Raw genomic sequence first — 26,933 nt, 5'->3', positions numbered from 1 at the left:
CAATGCAAAGTAGATTTTTGTCGATTTGTAGTTTCCATTGAACACAAAAAGTTGTATACACTGTGTCAAAATTTCTTAGTGATTGAACCAATAGAAATTCTCCAAATTTTCCTGAAATAAACCCTTTTTAACCTTTTTTTATTTTTTTTTGTTCTCACTCATACATGATTTAGATCATCAAGCAAATTGAAATATTAGTCAAAGACAACACAAGTAAACACAAAATGCAGTTCTTATTATAAAGGGAGGAAAAAGTGTGTGAAAAAGTGTTTGCCCTCCCAGTTGAAACATAACTGTGGTTTATCACACCTACAGATCAGTTTCTCTAGCCAATAAGTAGACCAAAAGACGAAAACCACTGCTGAGCAAAACGAGCATTAAGGCTCATCTCAGTTTTATCACAAAACCTCTTAAGCCCCATGACTTTTAAGAAACAAACTGTGTGGACTGGTGAGACAAAAATGTAACTTTCTGGAAGGTGTGTGAGCCATTTACATCTGTTGTAAAAGTATCACCGCATTTCAGAAAAGAACATCATACCTACAGTAAAACATGGTGGTGGTAGTGTGATGGTCTGTGGCTGTTTTCTGCTTCAGGACCTGGACGACTTGCTGTGGTAAATGCAACCATAAATTCAGCCATTTGTTTGTGACCTCAAGCTAAAACAAACTTGGGCTCTGCAACAGGACAATGACCCAAAGTTGTAGAAAAACAAAGTGAGGATTTGAAGTAGCCTAGTCAAAGTCCTGACCTGAATCATATTGAGGTGACCTATAAAAGGTGGTTTATGTTTGAAAACTCTTCAATGTGGCAGAATTACAACAATGCAAAAAAAAAAAACTGGACCAAAATTCCTCCACAAAGATGTGAAAGACTTGTTGCCAGTTATCGGTAAAGCTTGATTGCAGTTGTTGCTGCTAGGGATGGCACAACCAAGTGAGTAGGTTTAGGGACATAGATTGGTTTGGATAGTTTTTTTTCCCCTTAATTAATGAAATCATCATTTAAAAAGTGCTTTTTATATTTAATCAGGTTATATCTGTTTGGCAATAAAGTTTGTAATGGTGCGCGTCCACTGGCACTTAAGCCCCGACGCATCCCATTTATTTCAATGGAGAGAGCCGCCGCATGTCGTGGTGCATACTGGGTTGCGTTGCGTTGAGCGCAGCCCCACCCTCCGGCAAGAAAGTTGAGCAGATCTCAACTTTATTCAAATAAATCCGGCCGCTGCGCTGCGTCCAGCCAATCGTAGAACAGCAGGCTGCCATGCCACACACAGACAAGCCTGACATACACAGAACAGGCGCCTTTTAAACACAGAAGAGAGACTAAAAATGGCGGAATATGGATTCATACAACTATAGATCACAGTGAGGTTTAGTACAAATGTAAAATCTTAAACTTATGATTGACTACATCAGTTGCTTTATTTGAATTCAAAAACGTCATGGACACGCCCACATGTGGAAAGCCGAGAGATCTGGCACGGTGACATGCGTTGAAGAAAAGTGCCAGTGGACGTAAGGGGGCGAATACTTTTTTTATGGCACTGTATACATATATATGAATCATACAGATAGTGAAGGCTCACCGAGGACACTGAACCTGGAAAATCCGTTCAATTTCTACAACAATACGTGCAACACTGGAGGCTACTTCCTGTGTGGTAACAGACCATGTGGCAGGCAGCATCGTTTACTAACCAGCGTCAGCATGAGATATTTTAAATTTGGTTTGCGGACGTTATTTTAGCTGTGTGTAAAACAGCTTGTATCTGTCTGATGTAAAAGCTGACTAAGCAAGTTGCTCCACGCTACCTGCATCACTGTGTAAGCAGGTTTTAACACGAGGCACCGTCATTACTTATCTTCAGATCGGATTTGTGTATTTACCTTTATAGGCTGCGTGTTGTTATTAGGGGTGTTTATCAGCAGATTGCTAAAAACATCCATGTCTGTAAACTAATTTGGGAGATTGAAAAGCCCTCCCGCCCTTCCCGAGCGGCATGTGGGAGCTATTTGAACTCGTAGTCTAGCTGTTAGTCTCTTTAATTTTTGGTAGTATTTTTTTTTTTTTTTAAACAAATGGCACAAGAGACAGTGTGCGTGGGCAGAGCTTTTAGAAAGCTGCTTTCCAAGCAACATATTGGTCAGTGACTACTCATTAGTTGATTGAAATCTATTTTTATCTATCTATCTTTATTGATCCCCGAGGGGAAATTTTAGACGTTCAGCAGCAGGTATGTGTAATACGCAAAGTTACAAAAGGATAAAATTGGTGTAGTCTGAGCTTTTTTCTGTTTTTCATCTTGGCGCTACATTTAGAGATCATCCATGAAATGAAAATATCAATAATCACCTATTTTCATACATAAGGCGCACCAGATTGTAAGCTGTATTAAGCAACACTAGTAAGGAACATGGGTGTCGGCATGTTTTCCTTCTAATTCAGCAGGTCTCGCCGCAGGGTGGACGTGGGTGAGGGGTTAAATTAAGATAAATAAGGCTAAGCTAAGTTCTGAATTCTTAAAGTGAGTGCTGGATGTTAAACTATACAGATTTCTCTCCTGAAAGCTGTTTATTTGGGTGAGTAAAGCTCTTCCATTTATTTACAGTAAGCTTAGATTTCCATATTTCCACTAAGGCTGGGTGCAGCAGCATTAGCATTGCTGCCCGAAATAGCTACACTGAGGAACCCTGAGTGTTCCAGTAAGCCTTGGCAATATTTGCTAGCGGTTTGTCCCATGTAACTTGTAGCCACAGTCTAATATACGCACCTCTGAATGTCTGAAGGTCTAGCACTTAGCACGGTTAGCAGCAAATGCTAATGCTGCTCCAGCAGTGCTACCCAGGGTTAGCAGCAGGCTACAGGCCGATATAATCACCTCTGAGCGGTGAAAGAGCTGCGCTTAGTGCAGTTAGCAGCTAAGGCTAGTGCTGGTCCAGCAGTGCTAGTCAGGGGAAGCAGCAGGCTACAGGTCAATAATACTCACCTAATACTCACGTCTGAATGTCTGAAGATCTAGCACTTAGCGCAGTTAGCAGCTAACGCTAATGCTGCTCCAGCGGTGCTAGCCATGGTTAGCAGCAGGGTACAGACCAATATACCTCTGAACAGGGCAAAATGCTAGCGATAATGCTAATACTGCTCCAGCCTTAGTGCTGGAGAACTAAACTGAAACTCCTTTATAATGCTGTACTTCAGCAGAATGGCTTTACTGCTCCTTACAACCTAAATGGTAAAATTCATACATAAAACACACCGGAGGCACACTGATGATTTTTGAGAAAATAAAGAATTTACAGCATTTGGATTAGACTACAATATGGATTGACTACTTTGATAAGTCTGTGAAAACCCTCTTTTTCCACTGTTTTGAAAGAAATCACATCCCTTGCCAGATAAAACGTTATTGTGTCTGTTCTCTCCGTCATTTACTTGTCTTCTCATATCGGGTGCCTCTCTGAAATGCCTGCGTTAGCGCTGTTTGTTTTGGTCTGGCTGTAGCATTAGCCTCGGCTTTTAGCTGATCTCCTCACCGCTTGGCTTTTAGCATGCTATTTGGGATGCATCTTTAAGAGGTTGAAAAGGACTGTTGTGTGTTGCCTGTTGTGTGTTTGCACTATGTTGGCTGGAGAAAAGCACACCGGTTACAAATTACTGGTGTTTACTTTTTTTTGTAGGGCTAACGCTAACTCTTTGACTGTGATTTCATTCATAACTTCCTGCTTGTAAAAAGCAGGAGGGGAAGAAATCCAAGATGGTTTAATATGATTGATGCGATAGACATTGTATGAATAAGCATATACAGCTCTTTTTATTTCTGTTCTATAAACTACGGACAATGTTTCTTCCAAATTCCAAATAAGAACATTGCCATTTAAAGCATTTATTTACAGAAAATAAATAAAAATAAATGTCTGAAACAACAAAAAAGACCTCAAATAAGGCAAAGAAAACAAGTTCATATTTATAAAGATTTAAGAGTTCAGAAATCAATATTTGGTGGAATAACCCTTTCCTTTTTATCACAGTTTTCATGCATCTTGGCATGTTCTCCTCCACCTGTCTTACACACTGCTTTTGGACAACTTTGTTGCCACTCCTGGTGCAAAAAAAAATCAAGCATTTCAGCTTGGTTTGATGGCTTGTGATCATCCATCTTCCTCTTGATTATATTCCAGAGGTTTTCAATATGGTAAAATCAAAGAAACTCATAATTATTAAGTGGTCTCTTATTTCCAGGGCTATATTATATTACACTTGCTGGCCAAAAGTAATGGAACCAGGAACAAGCGTCATGTCCCTTTTTTTTATTTTATTTTATTTATTTATTTTTTTACATCTTATGTAAGCAGTGTAGGAAGTCTACATTTAACATTACTGAGCATTCTTCTTTGGGGAAACACTTAATTGGCAATTAACATACTGCTATCCCATGACTTCTGGCATGCCAATGTATATTTGGGCTGACAGAATGCATTCATTAAATAGATTTGTAAACATTTCCTGTATTAATATTTTATTAATTAATTAATTGATTGATTGTGAACTGACTTTGACTTACTGTGTGCAAAGAAGAAAAATAATGATGCATATGTTTAATTCTCTTCTTCTGATGTTTTTATATAAAGAAACGGAGGCTTATGGCACATCTGGTTGATAGTTTGAATGAACTAATATAAACTGCTTCTATTTCTCTCTCTCTTTTTCTCCCGTGTTCCTGTGTGTATGTGTGTTGTTGTACACTCCCGCTTTTCCTAATATGTGTGTGTCTGTCTTGTGTGTGTTTGTGAAGGAGAGGTCCGCGGCCTGCGGGGGGATGACATGCATGTGTCCAGGCTTTTAACATCGTTGAGGATTATAAGACTAGTTGGCTGCCCTCCGCCGAGCCATGATGGACATTCTGGTAACTCGCCGCTCTCTCGACACTGGTGCTGGTTGTGGTGTTTGTGGTGTGTGTGTGTGTGTGTGTGTGTGTCGGTGGGCTGGTTGTTCGTCTGTGTGTTCAGTGGTGGTGGATTGTTTGTAGTGCGAGTCAGGAATGGTACAGGTCATGCTGATGTCACATGTCACACTCACTCACACACACTCATTTTGCAATGTGTATGTCAGTTTCCTGACACACTGTTTTTTGAAATAGTAAGACAAGTACATTATACTAAGTGTATTTCAACACACTATCGTTTGCATTTAATTAATAAAAAATAAAAAAATAATTGTGGCATGAACTGACTGTATGATGCACTGTCAGTGTATTGCTTTTTTCCTCCAGTATGTTACATTCACTAAACTGCTCAAAATATGCAAGAAGATAAAATATGCTAAATTCAACAAAGATTTTGAGATTGTGCTCTACATATGCAGAAAAACATTGTTAAATTTAGCAAATATTTAGAAACTGAGCTGTTATTATGCAGAAAAAGCCTATTTAAAATAAGTAAATTAAGCAAATTCTGAAAAACTAACCATTTGTTCAATTTTACAATCAGAAATGATTCTCTAAATATACTGGACAACAATGTTAATTTCAGAAACAGTGCTCTAAATATGCAAACAAAAAAGGCCCACTTTTAAATTAAACAAAAAATGTGCAAAAAGAACCAAAATATCTAAATATAAAAATATATAAATTAGCAAATATTCATAAATTGTGCTGTAAAAAAAAAAAAAAACAACTAAATTTAATTTAACAAACATATTGGTGGAAGTTGTGTTCTAACTATAATAATAGACTCCTTAATATGCTATTTTAAAAATGTAAAAATACAACTTGTTTTTAAATACTATTTCTTTGAAATATTGCTTTAAATATGCAAATATGCAAAACCTATTTGTTGCATTCAACGAATGGAAACAATGATCTAATTTAAAATAGAAATTGGGATCTAATGTACCGGTATGTGAAAAAAACATTGTTCATTTCAGCCAGTATTTAAAAATTGTGCTTTAAATATGATAAATGTTAAAATATTGTAATATATTGAGGCGGTATAACCAATAATATGTGTAAAAACAATGTTAACAGTGTTAAACAAACAGAAAGCTGATAATCAATGGAGCTTTAAAGCTGACGTGTAATAAATCTGCTTTTTTTGTATATATTTTTATTAAATTTGACTTTGGGTCTTTCCTAAATGTAATTTATTTAACGTTGTTTATTTAATGTTTTTTGTGTTATGAGTTTGTGAGGTGAATATATGCTGTTAAAGAAAACAGTTAAAAAAAAAAAAAAAAATCTTATTTAAAAAATTCTGCTGCATAAATTAAAATCTGAAAAATTTGATTCAAAATCTTAGAAATACTAATTTAGGCCAAAAAGTAAAACAACCAGCAGATAGATTTTAATCATAAATGTATGCTGTCCTTTTTTATTTATTTAAAAATGTATGGATTTGAATTAAGTTATTTTGAAATGTATTTTTTGTTCAACAGCATATTTCTGATCAGTAATATAAATTACATCACTGAATAATTGAGGTTTATCAAAAGTCAGGTACATGTAGTTCACAAATTGTACGAAATGCAGATTCAAATACTTCAAAAAACCAAGTTCAGCATTTGTTTTTAAATATTCCTATGCATTTAGAAAGAAATAGATGAATAGAAGTAGATAAATAAATAAGATGTTCAGAAAAATGCCATGTAGACACAAAATAACTTATTTAAACAGGTTTTGAAAAGTTTTCCAGAGAATCCATGCTCATTCCACTGATACTGCAGCATCCATTGGTTAATCAGAGGTGTCTGTAAGGTCAAATAAACAGATCTTAGGTGATCTGTAGCATCACATGAACAAAGCACATGTGTGATTTGGTGACAGAGTGTCTCTTCAGTCAGAAATCTCTCTTATTTGTGGTGTGATGATTTTGCCTCTTGTTTCCTGTCATTTATCCACTTATTTATCTTTTCTTTGTGTAGAGAGTATAATATTAGATGACTGCTGAGATTCTGCTGCTGCTGCTGATGGGTTGTGGTGATTTGTTTCTGAGCTGTTGTTTTTACAAGTATATTTGAAAAGCTTGATTTACAGCTGTGGAAGCATCACTGATTGAGGGGGAATTGAGATGGGGAGGTTTAGGTAATGAGCAGAAATTGGCCGTAACTGAGTCTATAGGGAACATTGGGTAAATGATCAGATAAGCGTAAGTCTTTAGGGCATGATACACATCACATGCACAAGTTTGTGCAAAAAAAGCTAATAAGCAGAATAGAAAAAAAGATATATTTATGTTTTTTTATTTACTAAATTTGAATTACTTAAAATTGCTAGATTTTTTTTAAAAAAAGTCCAGATTTATCAATTGTATTATTTTTATTATTCTCATCTCACTGGTCTTAATCAGTATGTCAGAACTTTAGCCTCTAAAATGATGAACAGTTTCAATAGTTTTTGTTTAGCAATTAATAAAAAAAAGTTTCCCCCCTATTTGTCCTATTTGTATGCTTTATGTATCCTGCATGTTCTTTAATCAACTCTCTCTGGTCTTAATCTGTAGACCAGAAGAAATATATTTTTTTCATAACTAATAATTTAAAAAAGTTTAAGTTAAGTTGAGATTCATTAATGTATTAAGTTTTTGAAAATCTTCAAATTGTCAATTAAAAAAATGCTTTAAAATTAATAAAAAAAATAGAATTTTACAATCACTCTCACTGGTCTTAATCTTTTAATCTGAAGTTTAGGCTTTAAAATAATAAAATAAAATTTTAATTGTTTTTTTATTAGTAATTCTTTAGCAAAACCTGTTGTCTGTTACCATGATTTAATTTTTTTAAACAATTCTAACAATTAGTACTCTAAACAAAATGTGTCCTTAAATATTTTACTTGAAATTAAATGTTCTTTAATCACCTATCACTAGTCCTAATCTGTACATCAGAAGAAAGTTTTTTTCATAACTTTTTTATTTTTTATTTTTTTGATAATTATTTAAAAATATATGTTTTTATTAATAAAAAAATCCTAATTTTTGCAATCATTTCTCACTGGTATTTTTAAAGTTTACACAAAAATTATTTGTTTAAATGTTTTTAAATAAAAAAAAAACAATTTTTCACAATTAATATTCTTAAAAAAAAAACAATATTTCCCTTGCTGTGTGCATCTGCTTCATTAGAGGAAATACTGCAATTTGTCTGATAGATTAGTCATTGTTCTGTATATTTTATTTGATTAAAGACTTTGAACATCTTTTTTTGTGTTCGCTAATATACAGTACTTATCTATATATCACCATATATATTACAGAAAATCTATTTTTTTTCCAGTATTGTTCAACCTTATATATACCTTATACCATAAACTACTAAACTTTGAAATGAGCAGCATTTATTGGAAGCCCTTGACTTAAAAAGCCCATTTAAAAGTGTTTTATCCTGCTCGAACTATTCAAACACTCCACGACTCCACAAGAAGAGACACACACGCGCCGTTATCAACACATGACATCACACCGTGTGAGAGTGAGCTATTTTAAGCTGGACTTGTTGCAGGACTGGATTGGATTTTCTTTTTTTTTTTCTTTTTTTTTCTTTTTGCTGATATCGGCCCATCTATATGCCAGCTCAGCCACAGCTGGCACTTCTGTACAGCTGGTACCTAGACTCGTATTTTGCTGTAGTAGAAGAAAGACAGCCAAGACAGAAGGAGAGAGAGAAAGAGAGAGAGAGAGATGTGTATAGGGAACGAGAGAGGGAGTGTGGAGTAAGACTCTGCATTAGTCACATGATTCATGTCCAGCCAGGCATGGCATCTGGATAAAGTTAGAGAAAAGCAAGATTTAGATCTAAAAACAGACAAGCAGGCAGACATTCATCCTGTGTGTGTGTGTGTGTGTGTGTGTGTGTGTGTGTGTGTGTGTGTGTAGAACTTGTAGGCTAACTGAGTGAAGCCAGCACACATCTCTCATGCAGTCTGTGCGCAGTTTGCATACTTTATTAAAGATCCATCCAAACTCTATAGGCTACAGCAGGCCTGTCACTTACAATAATACACAGTTTATATATAAACCTACAAATTGTTTTAGACTCTCTTGCGCTTGTTCTCTCTCTCTCTCTCTCTCTGTCTGTATTCTTTTTCTTTCCCTCAGGGGAGACACTAGTTTCTCATGACTAATGCCAGGTTATAGATGTCAATGTTTTCGGTTACTATGTTTATACTCACCGTTAATTCGTCCGTCTCTATAAAAGGAGGTTCTCCTGACTGATATGAATGCTTGACTTAAATGGCAGAGACCTCAATTCTGCAAAAGCGTCTCCATATTGGGTGCTTCATATGCCTGTCACTATCATTTATATCATTTATTTGTGATAAATTATATTATTGTCATTTTATGATCATTTTTTGTTCATTTCGTTCTTTTACACATCGTTTCACAGAAACAAGCACATTCCATGCAACCTCCTGTCATATGATACCAGACATATTGGGTGGCACAGGGGCTTAGTGGTTAGCATGTTTGCCTTTCAGCACTGGGGGCTTGGGTTCAAGGGCCTGTCTGGGTGAAGTTTCTATGTTCTCCCTGTGTATGCGTAGGTTTCCTCCAGGTTACAATGGCTTCCATTTGGTTACAATTGGTTGAAGAATGTCGATTGAGTTTTAGAAAGGTGCTATACAAGTATATATAAAGCATCTATACATATAAAGCCTTTCCAGGTTTCTTTAGGGCAAAAAAAAGTTACATAGTCATGTTGGCAAACTTCAGACGGTCCTGCACATGCCTTCATGAGCAGGGGGATCTTGTGGGGCACTGCAGGATTTTAATCCATTACGGCATAATGTGTTATCAATGTGATATTGGTGACTATGCTCCCAGCTACCTTGAGATCATTAACAAGTTCCCCCGTGTAGTTTTACTCTGATCTTTCACAATCCTTATAATCAAGGATACCCCACAAGGTGAGATTTTGCATGGAGCCTCAGATTGATGTCCATTGACCGTTATTTTGTATTTCTTGCGTTGTCTCCTTCTCATCCAGCATCTTACTTATGGTTTTGTAGCTCATTCCAGCCTTGTACAGGTCTATAATTTTGTCCCTGACATACATAGAAAGTTCTTTGGTCTTGCTCATGTTATAGAAGTTAGAGTCTGACTGATTAATTGAGTCTGTGGACGTGAGTCTTGTATACAGGTGACAATTTAAGACAGCTGTCTTTAATGCTGGTAACGAGTTGATTAGGAGCATCTAATTGGTCTGTAAGAGCCTGAACACTTAATGGTTGGTAGGATCAAATAATTATTTCTCTCTGCAAAATACAAATATAAATTCTATAATTTATACAATATGGTCTTTTGGATTTTATTTTTGATATTTTATCTCTCACTGTTAAAATTAACCTACACTTTAAATTAAAGACTGTTCATGTCTTTGTCAGTAGGCAAACTTACAAAGTCAGCAAGGGATCAAATAATTATTTCCACTGCAAGTAAATTTGTTACGTGTCTCAGTAAACCATGTGACCACATTCTCTCCAATAATTGGTCAGACCTGTCTGGGGTGGAGCAAGAAAGTAAATACAGAAAGAAGGTTCTGTGTTCCGGCATGTATACTTGTGCAGTGTAAAGCTGCTTTCACACTTAACTCATGCAGCATATCTCTCCACAAATCTCAACGCAGGGATGACGGTAAATAGAGTCTGGGGCAGAATCTGAGGTCACATGAAGTTCATATGATTTCAGCTTCCGTCGATGATCAACCAAATTACAGATCAGATTCACATTTTATCTACTAATAGCCAGTACACATATTTAGATGCTTCAATGAGAGCACCTCCCAAATTGAGAACATACAGCAAGCAAGAACAGGACAAGCGAATGTTTAGTGTGACATGTTTTATGCTAACAGCTTAGCATAGATCAGCTGCAGAGACGAAATTTGTTCACAGCTTCGGTAATGATAAATCAGATTAAACTGCACCTGAAAAGCCATTTAGCTCAAGCATAAAGAGTGTAATTGATAGTTGTTTGGGACTGAGGTCAGATTTTGTTCTTACAGCAAACAAACTGCTATGGAATTTACTTGGATTCAGACTGAGACCACCTCCTCTTGAGGGTCTCGGTCCTATTGTTTTGGTCCTCAGCTGAGTGTGATTACTTTTTAAATTTTCACACTTGCCAAAATGAACAGAACCAAGAATACAAACACACCAGAGTTTGTTTTACCAAACTAAATAGTGCTGGTGTAAAAACACCTTTACATTGCAAAAAAAAACTTAATTATAAGCGAAGTGAAATTATCTAATTTTAAGATGATAAATCTTATTTTTTCTCTGATATTCTGTATTCTTGTCTTTCTAATCATTGTAATTGTAAGATTGTTTTACTAATTTTAGGAATATGACTTTATTCAGACATACTTAGAATTCACCTTATTTTAAGTAATTTGAACTTAAATTGAGCACAAAAAGTCACCATTCAAGTTATTCTGATTCCTGTATTAAAATTTAGAAAATACGTTGTTTTTTTAAAGTCCTACTTCATTTCCTTATTTTAAGAAATCTTACTATGAAACATTTCTCACCCCTTTGATAGTTTGATTGCTTAATTTCAGCATTTATTTCTCAATTTATGTATGTTTTGTCTAGTTTTTGCCAATGGATTTTTTGTGATGTGTGAAATCTGGCTTTAGACCAATGCATAAAGGACCAGAGATAATTTGTTGCTTCTTTTTCTTAAATAACAATTTGCTATATAAACCAAACTGTCTATTACATATTTAAAATTTGCACCTTGAAATTATATTATTATTATTATATATTATATTAACCAAAAATCATCTGTAAGTTAATCAAGAATAACCCTGAACTGAATTGTGTCAAAACCGGTGTTGTAAGCATACGTGGTCTCTGGAAGGATGTGGTAAAGGTGAACACCAAAGGATTTCCTGCTTTGTTGTTACATCTCTTCTTTTCCTGCTTGCGATAAGAAGAAGAAGAAGAAGAAGAAGAAAAAGAAGAAGAAGAAATGACTTGGCGTGCTGTGGGTGGGGTGGAGCAGCGTGAGGGCATCCTGAGGCTTTGTCTTGGCATTTGGCATTTCCAAACTTAGTGAGTTATCCTCTTTGAGCGTGAAATCAGCATTGCATCATTTGCTCTCAGTTACATACTCTCAGAAATTCCAGATTGCCTCAGCCGTTTTTTTTTTTTTTTTTTGGCTTGAATATCAACCAGATAAGAAGACGTGAATAACGGCTGATTGTTAGCGGATGAGATAGCTATGATGCAGCAGTGGTTTGTTTGACAGAGCGTTCGTTTCGAGAGATACCGTTCGCTGATAAAAAACCCAGATGTGATTTGAAACTGTACTATTGCCTGGTTGGGCTTTTTGCCACTGAGTAAAATCTCTGCTTCCTTCCATTTGTTTTTTACACTTGTAGATACGATTTAAGCCAAAGGTTAGTAGAAATTCATTATTTGACTTAATAGTGGACCCTTTTTGGCACCATATACAATAGCACACTTCCTTTAAAACATTTGCCAATCAATGGTAAACCAATGGAAAAACATTATATTTCAGTGATTCTTTGAGTTATCATGATTTTGAATAGGACCTGATACTAGTTTTTGTCCCAAACAAACCTGTAATTGTTTAAAAAAAAATATTTAAAAAGTGCTAGAGCGCTACACAGATTTCTCTTCTGAAAACTATTTATTTGGGTGAGTAAATCACTTCCGTTTATTTACAGTAAGCTTAGATTACCCGATTTTCACTAAGGCTAGGTGCAGCAGCATTAGCATTCGTGGATAACCGCTAGCACCAGCCACAGTTAGCACTAGTAAATGCCGCCTGACAGCATTACACTAAGGAACCCTGAGTGTTCTGGTAAGCCAGGGCGATATTAGCTACGGCAAACGCACAGGCTACAGTCCGATATACTTGCCTCTGAACGGTGAAAGAGCTCCGGTGAAAGAGCTCCGGTGAAAGGCTTACTGTGGTTAGCGGCTAATGCTAATACTGCTCTAGCCTCGGTGCTGAAGAACTAAACTGAAACTTCTGTATAATGCTGCTCTTCAATGAAGTGGCTTTACTGCTCATTACAACCTGACTGGTAAAATTTATACATAAGGCACACTGATGGTTTTTGGGAAAATTAAAGGATTTTAAGTAATAATAATGATAAATAAGAAAAGAAAAGAAAAGAAATAAGTGGATTTAGCTGCATTTCTAAGCAGTATTATTTGCTGATACTTGAGGGCAGGCAAAGGACACTATGCTAGTTACATAGAATAACTTCTGCTGCTTACTATGATATGTGAAACCTACAATTGCGGGTTAGCCATTATGCTAACAGCCAGGTTAAATCTGTAAAGCTAACAGACACAGCGGCCAACCTCAGCAGGGTTGGAGTGGTTTAGCTGTAATACTGCAATAAAAAAACATATGGCCTTGGCAGGCTTGGAGTGCAAGTTATCAACAACTCTAGCTATTTTTCTGAGCTGGATTACTTGTTGACAGATGTTGACAGTGTTGATGTATCCAAGGTTTATTTTGGGGGTATGCAGAGTTCAGTTATATATTTTTTTAGGAAGATGGGGCTAAAATCAGCCGTTTTTCTCCACTGTGTGTATTTGAATGTGTCACCAGTTGCTCAGACTAAAAGGTGGCCTCAAGCTACACGTGAACCCCCAACACTTTGTTCACAGGTGTTTGAATATGTAGTTACATTGCGCTGGTTAACAGATGGCAGGTCTAGCATGTTTCTGTCTGTGCTTTGATCTATTCTTACAATATGGAAGAAGATATACACTGTATGGACACCTGCTTATTTCTCCCTTTTATCCAAATATTTCTCTTTCTTTCTCTCCCCCCTTTCCTCTCTTCCCGTCTTTACATCTACCCTTTATTCCTGTCATATTTTTTCTGTCTACTTCTGTCTCTCTCTCTCTCTATCCTACCTTTCTTTCCCTCCTCTTCCTCTCTACATCAGTCTCTATGCAGTTTGATTCCAGTCTTTCTTTCTCTGTCTCTTTATGTATCTCTTGGACCTTAGTGTTCTTCTTTTTCACACTCCCTCCTTCCTCTCTTTACCTTTTTCTCACTCTACCTTTTATCCCTGTTTTCCTTTCTCTGTTCCTCTGTCTCTCATATATTTCTCCATTTGATCAAAACATCTCTCTTTGGTCCTCTTTCTTTCTCTCTTTCTTGCTCAATTGTCCCTCTTTTTCATCTGAGTGTATGTCTCTTAATTTCTTCTATTCCTCTCTTTCTCTCTCACACCCTCAGTTCCCTGTTTCTCCTCCCTTTTTTCTCTTTTCATAAGTCTCAGTCTGCTCACCCCTGTCTTCCTCTCTTTTTTCCCTCCATCTCCTACTGCTTTTGCTTTTCTCTTTTTCATATTTCCCTCTTTCTTGACCCTTTCTCGCTTTCTCCCCATCTCTCTCTTTCTCTCTCTCTCTTTTTGTCTCTTTCATCCTTTGTGGATTTACGTCTCCCGATCTCTGTCTTTCTCTCTCACAATTTCTTCTTCTTTTCTCTTTCTTCCTTTCTTTGAATCCTCTTTTTCTCTCTCTTACTGTTCTCTGTTCCTCCTCCCTTCTTTCCTTTCTTCTGTCTTAGTCCCCTTATCCCTGTCTTCCTCTCTTTCTCTCCCTCCATCTCCTAGTTTCATCTTTCTTTGTTTCATCTCTGTCTCATTGGATTCACTTTTTCTCTTTCCCATCTTTCCATCTCCTTTCACTCTTTCTCGCTTTTTCCACATCTCTCTCTCTCTCGCGCTCTCTCCTTTTCTCTCTCTCAATCTCTGTAGATTGTTGTCTCCTTTCTTTCTTCTTCTTGTCTCTTTCTTTCCTTCTTTCTGTCTTTGATTCACCTCTTTCTCTCCCCCTCACTCTCAGTTCTTTTTCTCCTTCCTTCAGTCCATTTATCCCTGTCTTCCTCTCTTTCTCTCTCTTCTTTTCCTACTCATCTTTCTTCCTTCCATCTCTTTCACTCCCTTTCGCATTTTTTATTTCCCATCAGTCACTCTCTCTTCACCCTTTCTTGCTTTCTCCCCAACTCTCTCTCTCCCTCTGAAACTTTGTCTTCTCCTTATCTCTGTCTGTCTTTGTCTTTCTCTCTTTCACACCTTTTCTTTTTTCTTCTCTCTCTCTCTCCTTCACTCTCCATCTATCTTTTTCTTGCCCTTCTTACTTCTCTCTGTCTTTCTTTTTTGTCTTCCCCTCTTTCTATCTCTCTGTATGTCTCTTTCTCTCTGTCTGTCTCATCTTCATGTTCTCTCTCCCCTTGGTCTCATATGTGCTCTCTTTCTCACACACACTTTCTCTCTCACTCTCTATCTTCATCCTTTCTCTCTGTTCCCATAATTGTTCTCTTACTCTGTTTGCTTTCTTTGCATTTTCTTCTCTCTTGTATTTTTATTATTTTATTCGTGTCGCTCACTCTTTTCCCAGTCATTTATTTATGCTCTCTCTCTCTCTCTCTCTCTCTCTGTCTTTATCTCTCCTTATTTTGGAGCATCCTGTCTGGATGATGTTGCTGGCTGTTCTCAGGTCAGCTCTGAGACTCAGTTCTTGTCTCCGTATCGTAATCTGCTCTTGTTAGTGGAGCCGGTCTTGGTTGGTGTGGATTAAGGGGGCACCTGGGGGCTACTTTCTGGAGAGCAGTGCTGTGCGTAAGGAGGTCAGTGTAAGAGACCCTACAGCCCGAGGGCAAGAGAAGGAGGGAGGCCAATAATGACCCAGCTAATGATAGCTGGAATAACATTCATAGAACTGTGGGATGCCATGGGAAGATTTCATGCTGAACAGATTGTTGAGGTCAGACTCACGGCCCCTCACTTTTACCATTTTCACACACTGCTTTCTGAGTGCACTGATCAAGCACAACATTATGACCTCCTTTTACCCTGTTCTTTAATGGTCAGTAACCCACAGGATGAACACGGAGCAGCTATTATTTGGTATTATTAATGTTTTTCTGTTACGAGTGGATCAGACACAGCAGTGCTGCTGGAGTTTTTGAACACTCACTGTCCTAAAGTCTGAAGACAGAAGCTCTAAAGCCCACAGGAAGCTTTTCAAAGGATTCTGTTGGTGGACTATTCTCAGTCCAATAGTGACTAAGGGGGTTTTAACAACTGTAGTTGGATTCTATGGTCCAAATCAGCTCACTTGGAGCATTTCTCCCTCTGTTTGGTTTATTTTTACACAGGCACAAACCTAAGCGCACCAAAATACACACCAATAAACCACACAAGCACTCTGTGTCTTCTGATTGGTCAGAGCTGTTTGGCGTGGGAGCAAGAAAGTAAATATAGCGATAAGATTTTGTTTTGTTTTAGCAGTTTAAAGCTGCTTTAACACTGAATGCACTGATGAACACAGTGTTTTCAATAGGACGTGCAGCGCAGTTGTACACTTATGATGTAATAAACTGAGTCACACAGCTGCGGGTAGTGAACGCAGCACACACAAGGCATGTAAACAGCATGGAGCAGAGACAGTGTTTGTGCATAGCTAGGGTAATTAGCGTTATCTGGCTAATATATCAGATTAAACTGCTCTTTAACGGCAGTTTAGCTAAAATAAAAGGGGTATATTTGATAGCTGGGTTGGAATCGAAAACCAGATCACGTTCTCACCACAAGAGAACCGCTCCAGAGTTTGTCTGTTTTGAAACCTCCTCTAGCTGGTCTCGACCCGGTTGTTTTGATTCACACCTGAGTGCGATTACTGTTTTTACACCTGCTCAATCGAACCGCATTAAGGGTACAAACGAACCAGAGTCCGTTTTAACTGGACCAAATAGTGCTGGTATGAAAACGCCCTAAGAACAGTTACGTGTTTAAAAACTCCAGCAGCACTGCTGTGCCTTATCCACTTTTGCCAGCACAACACTGGCACACTAACACACCTCCACCATGCCAGTGTCACTGCAGTGCTGAAGAAGATCCACCACCAATGCCGCCCATTGAAGAACATGGTGAACGAAGAAAATAATGAAGAAAGTATTCAGAACTGTTAGAGCTGTTAAAATGGATATTGAGTGTAGAAACAAGCAGGGGGTCATAATGTTATGCTTGGTCAGCACAGAAGAAAGCAGGATTGGGAAAGACGGGAGAGATGGGAACAGTGAGAACCTCATGTGGAGCAAATTCAATAATCCTGCATTACTGTATTTGTTTACTCAGCACACACCCTCACCCAAATAAGGTGAAGAGTGACTGTGTTCATTTTCACGTTCACTGGTGCGATTCATGCGTCCCAGAACTTGCTGTTCTGAATAGTATTCCTGTGCCTGTGAACCCCATGACCCTCCAGTAGCCTTTACCCTTGGACCCAACCCCTAGCCTGTGCTGTAAGAAGAGGCACTCTAGGGTTGGGTAAGAGAGGAAGCTGGCACATCACGCTGGCATGACGCACTCCAGGCCTGGGCATGTGCTCACACTTCCTCTTTTTTAGTGAAAACTCAGGCACCTTTTTTATTTTGAACCTTTTTGGGCTTTTGATTACAGACCCAAATCAGAAAAATGCTAAATATAAAAGACGTGGACGTTTAGATGTGCAACACATTCCAAAAAAAGTTGGGACGGAGTGAATTTAGGGCTAGTAATGGGGTAAGAACCTGTAAACAAGTGATTATAAAATCATGATTATGGTACAAAAGTAGTGTTTCATGAACAAAGAGGATCTCCAAAATGTCCTGTTCATAACAAATACATAAAATCATTTTTTAAATGTTTAAAAAACAACTGGCAGCTTGTTTTCCATTGGCTTCTGGCACCTTTTATTTGCCTTATGGATGTTTCCCCCAGTTTCTGACACTGACTGTCAGTGTGTAGTCATTCCCGCTAAAGCTACCTTAGGAAAACGTGCAGATATTCATATATTTATAGTAAAGTTTAGATTCTCTGCATGAGCCCGAGCCCAACACAATGCCCGACCTGAATTCTAGCTTAAAACAGCCTCTGTTTTTTTTTAATTTTATTTTTCTTATTTTATATAAAGCTATGACATGATAATCAAAATACAAAACTAGAAAACTTATAAATCACACTGTGATCATAAAAAAAGTTAGAATGCTATAATCACATAGCACTGGAATAACTTATAATAAAAAAGTCCATTCACCAGATTCACGAGTGCTGTATGGTGATCTACAGAGATTTCTCTCCTGAAAACTTTTGTTTGGGTAAAGAGTAAAGAGCTTCCATTTATTTACAGTAAGCTTAGATTTCCAGATTCCCACTAAAGCTGGGTGCAGCAGCATTAAATGCTAAATTTCCTTCGGGATTGCTAAATTTCCTTCGGGATCAATAAAGTATCTATCTATCTATCTATCTATCTATCTATCTATCTATCTATCTATCTATCTATCATTAGCATTTGCAGCTAAATGCTAGCACTAGCCACAGTTAGCGCTAGTAAACGATGCCTGACAGCGCTACTCGGAGGAATCCTGAGTGTTCCGGTAAGCCAGGGCGATATTAGCAAGCGTTCATGCAGACTATAGGCCAATATACTCACCTCTGAACAGCGAAAGAGCTAGCGCTTAGTGCAGTTAGCGGCTAATGCTAATACTGCTCCAGCCTCGGTGCTGTAGAACTAACTCATTTTTAATGCTGCACTTCAGCAGAGTGGCTTTACTGCTCCTTAAACCTGACTGATAACATTTGCTCATAATGTGCACCGGTGCACAGAAAACAAGTTTATATTCATTAAGTTTTAATAATGTGGAATAACCCTGTTTTTAATCACAGTTTTCGCACATCTTGGCATGTCCTCCTCCACCAGTCTTACACACTGCTTTTGGATAACTTGGATAATGCCATTCCTTGTGCATAAATCTCAAGCAGTTCAGCTTGGTTTGATGGCTTGTGATCATCCATCTTCCTCTTGATTATATTCCAGAGGTTTTCAATTTGGTAAAAACAAAGAAACCTATAAAAAGGTGCAAGCACTGTAATTTATAATGCTGCACTTCAGCAGAGTGGCTTTACTGCTCCTTAAACCTGACTGATAACATTTGCTCATAAGGTGCACCAGATTATAAAGCGCACTGATGATTTTTGGGAAAATTTCAAGATTTTAAGTGCGCCTTATAGTGCGAAAAATATGGAATAGTTGTGCAAAACATTAATTAAGTTAACTAACAATTTAGGGTAAATTCTAAGGTTAATTAACTTAAGTGGCTAAATTCTAATGAATTACACTTCTAATAAAATTTCCTTAAAGGGTGAAATTAGGTCTTAGGTCCTAAAAACTAAAAACACTAAAATTGTGATCTCCTTGAGTTAAGCAGCAGTTTTCTCTAAGCCCTTGCTTTTTTTTGTTGTTTTTTTTCTAAACACAATCCAGCTCCAAGTTTCATGCCCCACCAGAAGTCCATGGGAGGTACGTTTATGCTCTCGAGCCGCTCTTAAAATTACGCAACCAGATTTAAAAGCTATCCAGAGCATCTGGAAGTGCTAGGAAGAAGCGGAAAAATAGTTACTTGTGTGTTTGTGAAAAAAAAAAAAAAAAATGACAGGATGTGCCCTTAAGCCGGCAGAGTACAAATCTGGCCGTGCTGCTTTATAAAGAGGCGGCGTGGTCCCGTGGCCTCGGCAGCAGCAGCAGCGGCAGAGGCAGCAGCACATGATGGGACAGTATGACGGGAGCCTGCAGCGTACGCTCATCGTTTGGTCTTGCCTTGCGCGTGTCTGATCTAGGCCGTGTGCGCTCATCGTTTGGTCTGGCCTGCTGAGTGGCAGAAAGAGGAAGAGACAGCGCTGACTCACGAGGTTTCACACACGCCCTTGTGTCGCTTACAACATCGGACTAGTTACAACACTTCCCTTCCCTCTCTCTCTCTCTCTCTCTCTCTTTCTCTCTTTATGTCTCTATCTCTCTCCATCTCCCCCTCCCTGTACGTGCGCTCGGAGCGCACTCAGCTAAATCTCTGTTAGTTAGTCGGCTGATCTGACTCTGATCTCTCTCAGCAGAGAAACCCAGATCATCCTGTTAATTGAACACCAGGGATTTAGCCTGACCCCGTCTGCTGAAAGTGACAGAGAGAGAGAGAGAGAGAGAGAGAGAGAGCGAGAATGGCTGATCGATCAGCCTGCTTTCTCTCCTCCTGTTTTACAGCACATTAGTGGTAGGGCGCTAAAAGAAAAAGCAGTAAAAGCAACTTCATAGTAATATATAACCAAAAGTAGTGCTGGCCAATTAATTTGATTAGTTTTAATTAATTAATCAAGATAATCAAGTGCATCTTTACATATATATATATACAGCTCTGGAAAAAATTAAGAGACCACTTCAGTTTCTGAATCAGTTTCTCTGATTTAGCCATTTATAGCTATATGTTTGAGTACAATGAACGTAGTTGTTTTATTCTATAAACTACTGACAGCATTTCTCTCAAATTCCAAATAAAAATATTGTCATTTAAAGCATTTATTTGCAGAGAAATGGCAAAAAGATGCAGAGCTTTCAGACCTCAAATAACGCAAAGAAAACAAGTTCATATTCATAAAGTACTAAGAGTTCATAAATCAATATTTGGTGGAATAACCATGGTTTTTAATCACAGTTTTCATGCATCTTGCATTGTTCTCCTCCACGAGTCTTACACACTGATTTAGGATAACTTTATGCCACGTGATTATCTATCTTTCTCTTGCTAATATTCCGCAGGGTTCGTACAGTCATGAAAAACCTGGAAATGTCAAGGAATTTGAAAATAGCAATTTCCAGGCCTGGATATGTTTTGGAAAAATAAAAACACCCATAAAGTTTTGGAAAGGTTGTGAAAATTTGTTCTACAAATCTTTGTGTTTCCATTTATCAATGGAAAAAATCAATTTTGAGCTAACAAATATGTCAGCTCAGAGTCAATTCAGTAACGATGGAGCTCTCAGGAGCTGACACATTTTATTATTAAAAATTGTCAACATTCTTATCAGATTAATTTTAAACCTACTATAATCTATTTTAATTGTGTTTTTTGTTGATTTTAGTTTTTTTAGTCCATGTCTGTACGGATATTTTAAAAATCGTATGGTCATAAAAATTTGTCTGGAAGGTATGGAAATGTATTGGTTAAAAAGTGTATAAACCCTAATTCCAGAGGTTTTCGATTTGGTAAAATCGTAGAAACTCACAATTTTTAAGTGGTCTCTTTTTTCCAGAGCTGTAGATATAAAATCTGCCAAAGGGAGATAGGCCTGTGTATCTCAGAAGAGATAGGCCTGGGTTTTTGTCAGAAACCTGTAAAAAACTCTTTTATGAGGCAGTGATTTTCATATTTTTCACTGAGTGCAAAGTGCAGGCACTAAAATGTTGCTATTTCCATGTTTGCAGTAGGTATTGTCAAAGGTCCCACCTCTCACGGAAGTTCAGTGAGTCTCCTGCATTTTAATAGAGGCTTCCTGATGCCCTCAAGTTATATACAATGTCCTAGAAATCCTCTTAAAGGAGCTACCTCCCTAAAATGAGTTTTGCAGGGTGGAATGTCTGTATTGAATCAGTGCCGTTAGTAGAGCTGGGGTTGCTCCGGTAACTAGAAAAGCTATTATCTTGTATTATAGCCATTATTAATCCTTGCAGCCACACGTGCATTAGTTATTGAGTTAAACCAACTTGAATTTAGTAAATAATTACGTTTAATTTCTGTTGCCATTGTCAGATTCTTTTCCATCGGCTTCTGGCACCATCAATTTGCATACTGGTTGTGTCCCCACATTTCTGACACTCACCATCAGTGTGGTTTAGTTTTTACTATTTTGGTTAGAAATCTACAAAAAAAAAAACAGAATATAGCATTTCTATACACAAATGAAAAAGCTAAAATATTTGAAGAATATAAAATATTTATTTTACAATATCCTCCGGTCCTAAAACAAACATCAAACATCATAACAGACAAGAACAACAACAAGACGACTTACAAATAATGAGGTACATTTAACAATAGAGGACATAGAAGTTTTGACAAAAAAAAAAAAAAAACATTTAAGGCAGGACCTAAAGGAGGCCAAAGGGTAACAGTGGTATAGAGGAGGAAAGGAGTGGGTAGTAGAAAATGAGGCTAGAAGTGGGGATCAAGAGATTGCCTGTTCGAATCCTGTTCATGTAGCTTGCCATCAGCTGCTGGAGACCTTAGAGAGCCTAGCTCTCTCCGGGTGGGTAGATGGTGCTCTTTTCTTTCCCCACATCAGTCCAAAAGGGTGATGTCGATCAGCACAAGGCGTCTGTGAGCGGATGTATCGGAACCGACAAAGTTACATCAAAAAAGGTGGTGGATGACTTTGCATGTATCAGAGGAGGCATGTGCTAGTCTTCACCCTCCTGGTGTTGGGGCATCATTAGTGATGGGGGAGTCCTAATGAGTGGCTTGGGTAAATAGCCGTGTAAATTGGTGCGAAAATGAGAAATAAAATTACATTAAATAAAAGAAGTTTAAAGGTTTTAGGAGAGTAAGTGTTCTTTGAAGAGCTCTGTCTCCAGAAGTTTCTTAAAGATAGCGAGGGACGCTCCTGCTCTGGTAGTGGACCCAAGAACATAGTCCCAAGAACATAGATATTGGAGCTACCTCAGCAGCCTCTATTCTCTTTGTAAGAGTGGCTTGAGATGCTGTTTATTCTGGGATGTCCTTACATGGACATCAAACTAGCAGATATTAGATACTACCTAGAAAGCTGTGCTTAAAATGCTTTTTTCTATTAGGATAAAGAAGACAAGTCAATCTCTAGACGTGTAATAATGTTAGAACATTTGTATGTGTATAATTGTAGGTATGTATGAAGAGTGTGTGTGTTTGTGTGTGTGTAAGAGAGAGAGAGAGGGAGAGAGTTAGAGAGTGTTAAGAGTGTCTGTGTGGGTTTTTAAGGTCACAGAACGGCTGTATTTACGTATTTGCATGAAAGGCCGAGAATTTATGGTTGTGATTTAGAGGGAGAGTCTAAATACGTTGTACACATACAACTGCGTATGTGAGAGTTGTTAAAGTGTGTGTGTGTGTGTGTGTGTGTGTGTGTGTACAGCGATAAAGCATAACATTATGACCACCTTGTCCTTGTTTTTACCCCCATTGTTCATGTAGGATCACGTTATACTTTTATAATTACTGGTTGTAGTTATTTTGTTTCTCTGTGTACTTTATTATCCCCCTTTCTCCTTGTTCCCCACTGCGATGGGTCATTTTAGTGTAATGTCATGCTGCTGATATGAGTGGATTAGACGCAGCAGTGCTGCTGGAGTTTTTAAACATTGTGTACAGTCACTGTTCATTCACTCTGTTAGATACTCCTACCTAGATGTTCCACCATGTCGATGTAAAATCAGAGACAGAAGCTCTGAATATGTTGCTGCACAGTTTGTGTTAGTCATTTTCTCGTTCTTCATCAGTGGTCAACGAACGCTGCCCCTTTATAACCCTCCCCCGAGAATGCTACAGACAGGACACTGTTGGTAAACTTTTCTCAGTGCAGCAGTGACACTGATGTGTTGGGCTGCATGATTTGGGCGAAATATCTAATTGAGATTTTCCAAAGAATATTAAGATTGTGATTTAAATTGTGATTATTTTTAATCCATTAAACCCCGAACCAGTATTAGTGTGTGTGTGTGTGTGTGTGTGTATACAAAGGATGGACAATGAAACGGAAACAGCTAGTTTAAGACCACAATAATGTATTGTTCCAACTAACAGTTCTGGTGGAAACAGGAGAGTTGAGGTGCACAATGAGTTCCTCTTGCATCCACAGTTAATCCTGTTGGATGTGGTTCGTCCTTCTTGGTGGTATGCTAACATTATCCTGGATACTGTGGCTCTTGATACATCACAAAGACTTGCTGTCTTGGTCACAGATGCGCCAGCAAGACGTGCACCAACAATTTGTCCTCTTTTAAACTCTGGTATGTCACCCATAATGTTGTGTGCATTGCAATATTTTGAGCAAAACTGTGCTCTTACCCTGCTAATTGAACCTTCACACTCTGCTCTTACTGGTGCAATAATGTGCAATTAATGAAGATTGGCCACCAGACTGCTCCAATTTAGCCATGAAACCTCCCACGCTAAAATGACAGGTGTTTCAGTTTCATTTTCCCACCCCCTGTACATAATATGCATTCATGTATTAATCTTTATTTTATTTAAATTTTTTGTTCAAAACACAATCATCAAAGTGCCACAGCTTTTATTTATTATTGAACAGAACTGAATAATAAGACATAAATTAAGACATTGTCACGCTGAGCATAGGAGTGACTATGGGCCCAAAGATTACAATCCCCAGGACTCTATAGATACACTACAAATACAGTGATGTCACGGCACACATGAACAGCAGACAGCGTCTTCAGGCAGTGTCCGTTCAAATCGTGATTTCAATTTTAAAAAGCGATTAATCGTTCAGCCCTACTGAGGTGTTTAAAAACTACTGCATGACCGCATGTACCTGGTCCACTAATGCCATTAAAACACTCACTAACACACCATCACCATGTCAGTGTCACTGCGTTGCTGAGAATGACCTGTCCTGTGGGGTTCGGATCATTGAAGAACAGGGTGAAAAGAGGATAATAACAGAGTGTAAAGAGAAACAGATCTATTAGGGATCATGTGATCGGAAATCAGGATTGGATTTGGGTGGAATAGATCTGGATCATCAAAAATGTAACATTAATATGTTACTCCACGATTTCATTATAGACTCAGACTGAGAATGCTCCACTGTTGCGTTGCTGAATGCTCTCCTGTGCTCTTTCTCTGTCTCACACACACATTTCCACTTTCTAAAATAAAGCAATATGAGCAGTTCTACTCCAGCAGTGTCCTCCAATAAAGCTCTGTTTAACTCAGTAACTGAGTAACTTGTTAAAGTATTCTAATGTGAAAAGCATCAAAACTACCCTGATAAAATTATAATACAGTAAAAAAGGCTAGTCTGATAGGTCTTAACCACAATACACTATTATTACTGCCTCCCTCCCAAAAATTCAGGTACATATTAGCATTAAAAAATTAATTATATTCTTTATTTAGGATTAATCACAGAATAGTTGTGTGACATTTTTACGTTTATTTAAGACAAGATACATATTTGAAATCATTGGAATCATTGAACATTTAAATGGCTATTTTATTTATTTAGATTGTTTATTTTGTGATACAATTGGCTTGGTTTTGATACTGTTGTTTTGATAATAATTAAAACGTAGATGTGTTCTTTTTTTGTTTGTTTTTTTGTTTTTTTGTTGTTGTTTTTTTACTGCATCGCCAAAGTTTCAGATCGGCAGATTCTCAAAATTAAATGACTCTGACTCCATCGACCATCGAGACGTCTCTAGTAGGGGTGGGCGATATGGTTCTAAAATAATATCACGATATTTCAGGGTATTTTTGCGATAACGATATAATTGGCGATATAGGAAACTAAAATAATTCATTCATTTCAGGAATATAGTATAATAGTATAACAGTATAATCATAATGTGGCAAAATGAATAATACAGCATAAAATAATATAATGCAGCAAAAAATATTGCAGAATATTTAGTGCATGCATATAAACTGCAAACTAAAACAATTATACAATAAATACACTTAAAGCTTCACAGTAAATAATAGACTACTTTTAAGACAAAACAGCCCTATTATCACGATATGGATTTTTAATATCATGATACTTCTGTGTCACGATATATTGTATACGATATAATATTGCCCACCCCTAGTCTCTAGTAATTATAGAATTACAAAGTGCTCTGAAATGTTCAGTGAAGCTAAAAACATTTTTGAGCATGTGTGAACGGGGCCTGATAGAACCCATTCTTTCATTCTTTCTACGCTTCATTTCTTCTCTTCATTCTCCAAAAGCCTGAATCCCTTATTTGCTATGGAATTTTCTGGATTCCTCCCTCGTCGTGGTGTTTTGTTTGTGTGTGTGTGTGTGTGTGTGTGTGTGCGTATGTGCATGTGTGCAGAAACACCCGGTCCCCCCTTTTAAGACCCGTATTTTCAGGGCCTCCTCGTCTCTGTGGTTCTCTGAATGGTGGAAAAAACTTCCCTTTTTAGAAATGCGTGACTAATTTGAGTGGAGCAGTGCTCCATGTTTGGTGCACGGCCAGGCCTGGGAGAATCCCCATGGTGGAGTGAGGGCACTGGCTCACTCTGCCCCCCGTGTTCCCCTGGAGCGCCACGCAGGGCAAGTCTGACTGGATGAGCACTCTGAAAAGCACACAGGTTGTGGTGGTAAATTGTGGGAATGTCATGTTATTTATGAGGAAATAATGAGGAGAGACGTTTGAATATTAGTTTCAGGATTAATAGTGCATACTGTTAGTAGATAATACACTTTAATACACTTTTTTTCCCAATGTGCCTGTGTTTTTGTTGTATTTGGTGATACCTACTTAGAATTAAGCAATCAGGAGCATCTTATATAGTTTAGTTGATAGCGTTAAGTTGTGCAGTGCAACATTAATTTGATCTTTTTGAGATTTGTTGTGATATAGTCAGTCTTAGTCTCTCTCTGTCATCCTCTGACTCATGCCTTCTCCCGCACTGTGGATCTGGGACTAAGGGTCCTATCTTACACCCTATACAAGGTGCGTTGCAATGCTCATTGCTATCTTACACCCCGCCAACAGTCTATTTTCACGCCTCGCTCTTGCATCGTTTAAATAGCAACGGTGCCTATGAATATATCTACACTGATGGGCGTGCTGGTCTGAAAGTGAGGTGTGTTCAGGTAAATGTCTGCCGTATCGCTATCTTGGCATCGGAAAACACAGGTGAACCAAGACAACAGTCAACAATTCCAGAATACAAAATAAACATTGCTGTTCCCATAAATAAGCTGCTCTTGCATCTTCGCAGCTTGAATGCACAGGTCAGTTTTCTCTGGTGAGAAGCGCAGTAGCACTGTGCCGTTAAAATAGCAATTCACCAAAGTCACAGCGCACCTGGCTCTCAAAGGTAACGGCAAGTGACACATTGATT

The 26,933-nt window shown here is 37.8% G+C and overlaps 1 protein-coding gene across 2 annotated transcripts in view; it reads left to right on the top strand.

Annotated features, from left to right (window-relative positions):
- The window catches only part of rgs19 (regulator of G protein signaling 19), a 79,546-nt gene that overhangs the window by 16,302 nt on the left and 36,311 nt on the right, over nt 1-26,933 (top strand). For both annotated transcript variants that reach the window (XM_022677329.2, XM_022677330.2), the window contains exon 2: nt 4,799-4,909. In XM_022677329.2, coding sequence (XP_022533050.2) covers nt 4,895-4,909 — 15 coding nt within the window. In that variant the 5' untranslated portion in view covers nt 4,799-4,894. The remainder of the gene's footprint in view (nt 1-4,798; nt 4,910-26,933) is intronic.

Source organism: Astyanax mexicanus, chromosome 13 (assembly GCF_023375975.1).
Source record: "Astyanax mexicanus isolate ESR-SI-001 chromosome 13, AstMex3_surface, whole genome shotgun sequence".
Classification (NCBI taxonomy): Eukaryota; Metazoa; Chordata; class Actinopteri; order Characiformes; family Acestrorhamphidae; genus Astyanax; species Astyanax mexicanus.
This window is presented reverse-complemented; position numbering and strand designations above follow the sequence as displayed.